The sequence below is a fragment of the Corticium candelabrum genome, chromosome 10, assembly GCF_963422355.1.
Source record: "Corticium candelabrum chromosome 10, ooCorCand1.1, whole genome shotgun sequence".
Taxonomy (NCBI): domain Eukaryota; kingdom Metazoa; phylum Porifera; class Homoscleromorpha; order Homosclerophorida; family Plakinidae; genus Corticium; species Corticium candelabrum.
This window is the reverse complement of record NC_085094.1, coordinates 7,887,770-7,890,269: the sequence shown is the minus strand read 5'-3', so window position 1 is coordinate 7,890,269 and position 2,500 is coordinate 7,887,770. Positions and strand designations below refer to the sequence as shown.

Sequence of the window (2,500 nt, the reverse complement as noted above, 5' to 3'; positions counted from 1 at the left end):
AAACAATTTCCTGACAGCACAGATACACAGACTAACATGCAAACATAACGTATGAACAAACGATGAATTGCGAAACGAACAAACCACTGACTGACAAGCCAGGAATCAAGCAACAAGACACACAACACATAAACACAATCACATCTGCACACACAAACAGACACGTTGAGTTACTCAAACTACCTTCAGTGTTACGTGAGTGATCTGCGGTTCTTTGCCGACCGTCGACTGTTTCAACTCTGCTGATTCTGACTGTGACACCAAACAGAACACAACAACAAACACATCAAAACAATAAATCTGATCATACAAACAACAGCATCAAACCTGACTCATTGTCAGTTGTAAGTAAAGACTGTCAGGCCTCGTACTAATTTTCTTTCTTTGATGTAGACGATCGAGACAATTAACGACTGCAGTTGCACGACTGCGAAACAAACAAACTTAAACTCAATGTTTGACTCTGTTAAGTACACATGCAGCAACAGGAATGAATAAGCGACTGATTGGACACTTGGAATTGACAAATTTCGTCCCTCCATTACACTACAGTACGAACCCAATTATATGGACATTTTGGTAATCCGGACAAATTTATTTCTGCCCAGAAAGTACGTGTCATTTACGTGTCTCCCGTGTGTGTGTGTGTGTGTGTGTGTGTGTGTGTGTGTGTGTGTGTGTGTGTGTGTCTGTGTGTGTGTGTGTGTGTGTGTGTGTGTGTGTGTGTGTGTGTGCGCGTGCCTGTGCCTGTGTGTGTGTGTGTGTGTGTGTGTGTGTGTGTGTGTGTGTGTGTGTGTGTGTGTGTGTGTGTGTGTGTGTGTGTGTGTGTGTGTATGACATATAAACTTTAACAGCAAATCCAACACATCACGCAAACTCATTAATATTTTACTTTCTCTCTGACGCTGTCTTGTCAAACGACGTTGCAACAGAAATCAAAGTCGGCAAACAATGAGACTGAGATGAACACTCGGGTGGTAGAATCGTGTTTGCCTAAATACACACACACAAAAACATCCACACAATCCATCCAATTCCCACAAATTTGTATCACCAAATGAAGAAGTTCTCCAAGTAAGATTGTGCCTTGCACAGACACAAACGCATCTCTCGATTCAACAACTTTCACAAGATTCTGTCAATAAATTAATAAATGTAAATTATTAAGAAATGTAAATCATAAATTATTAGTAATTTACCTAATCATATAAAAATTAATTTTATTAATTATATAAAATTAATTAAATAAATATTAAAATTATATTACTATTTACTTAATTAATAATTATTAACTATTAATAATTAAAATGTAAATTATTAATAAATTAATAAATGTAAATCGCATCAACAAAAGTAGACTAAACAAGGAATTACCTCAAGTAAACCAGCTTGAATAAACGTCGTCAGCAACATGGCAATATAACTCGTTACCAGATTTGTTCTGAAACAGATTGATGACATTCATGATCGCAACGTATCCACCCAATTAATAAGCAAGATTTTTTAAATTGTAAAAACTTGCCTTCCCTTCCGAAGGTGAGACAATACGACTTTTGCCTCTTCAACTACCCACTGCTCTTCGAGCCTCCACGAGTCTCTTGGACGACACGGATCTGAAATGAATCCATATCTGATGTAAACCAGGAAGGAGTTGGTTTCACTATATTTTGTACGTGAAACACACACGCACATGTGCATGCACACACACACACACACACACACACACACAAATGGACAAAATGGACAAATGTCAAGCCTTGAATGACGTCAACCTTAAAGTCAGTTGCGGAGATAGCTCCCCTGCCTCTAGAGACAGGGCCTCCATGCGCTACGTGAAGGCTTAGGGCCAGCGCTACAATCCACCTGGAGCCTGGCCGGAGTCATCCAGGGGCACCGACAATGGCGCCGCTCTGGGACTGGACACCAAGGCCCACAAGTACCCATCTGCTGCATGATGTTACTGCCAAGCCAGCGGTCATGTCCGCCCCAGTCAATGACCAGGTACTCATTTATACTCCTGAGTTGAGAGATGCAATTGTGTGTAAGTTTCTTGCTTAATAAAATTATGCCATAGCTTGCCATCACTGTGACTTGAACCTGCAACCCTGCAAGGTCCCGGATGTTTTCATGCTCCAAATGCACTCTCTAACCGATTGAGCTACAGCACACACACACACACACACACACACACACACACACACACACACACACACACACACACACACACACACACACACACACACACACAGAATTACTGTTACTGTTCCAAGCATGAAATAACGGCCAGCCATCCTTTTGACCAACCACTGAGAAGATTGACATGACAATTGATGATAGTTACCCACACAACGTTAACACTCTCTACATGCACGTTCTACTCTGTAATTCAGTCACTCCTAACAGTAAAACAGGACACTTAACAGAATTTTCACTATGTAGGGGCCAGAGGCACATGTACTGTCTGTTGGCGTTGACCAGGGCGTGCTGATGAAGCTGTGGT

At 41.2% G+C, this 2,500-nt stretch overlaps 1 protein-coding gene across 1 annotated transcript in view; it reads right to left on the bottom strand.

Moving 5' to 3' along the window:
* Positions 1-2,500, bottom strand: part of LOC134185426 (rapamycin-insensitive companion of mTOR-like) — a 24,248-nt gene that overhangs the window by 14,342 nt on the left and 7,406 nt on the right. The window contains exons 14-19 of the mRNA XM_062653205.1: positions 1,523-1,613; positions 1,375-1,441; positions 1,055-1,135; positions 893-993; positions 328-427; positions 184-252 (exon numbers count right to left, since the gene is read on the bottom strand). Of these exons, the coding sequence (XP_062509189.1) occupies positions 184-252; positions 328-427; positions 893-993; positions 1,055-1,135; positions 1,375-1,441; positions 1,523-1,613 (509 nt within the window). The remainder of the gene's footprint in view (positions 1-183; positions 253-327; positions 428-892; positions 994-1,054; positions 1,136-1,374; positions 1,442-1,522; positions 1,614-2,500) is intronic.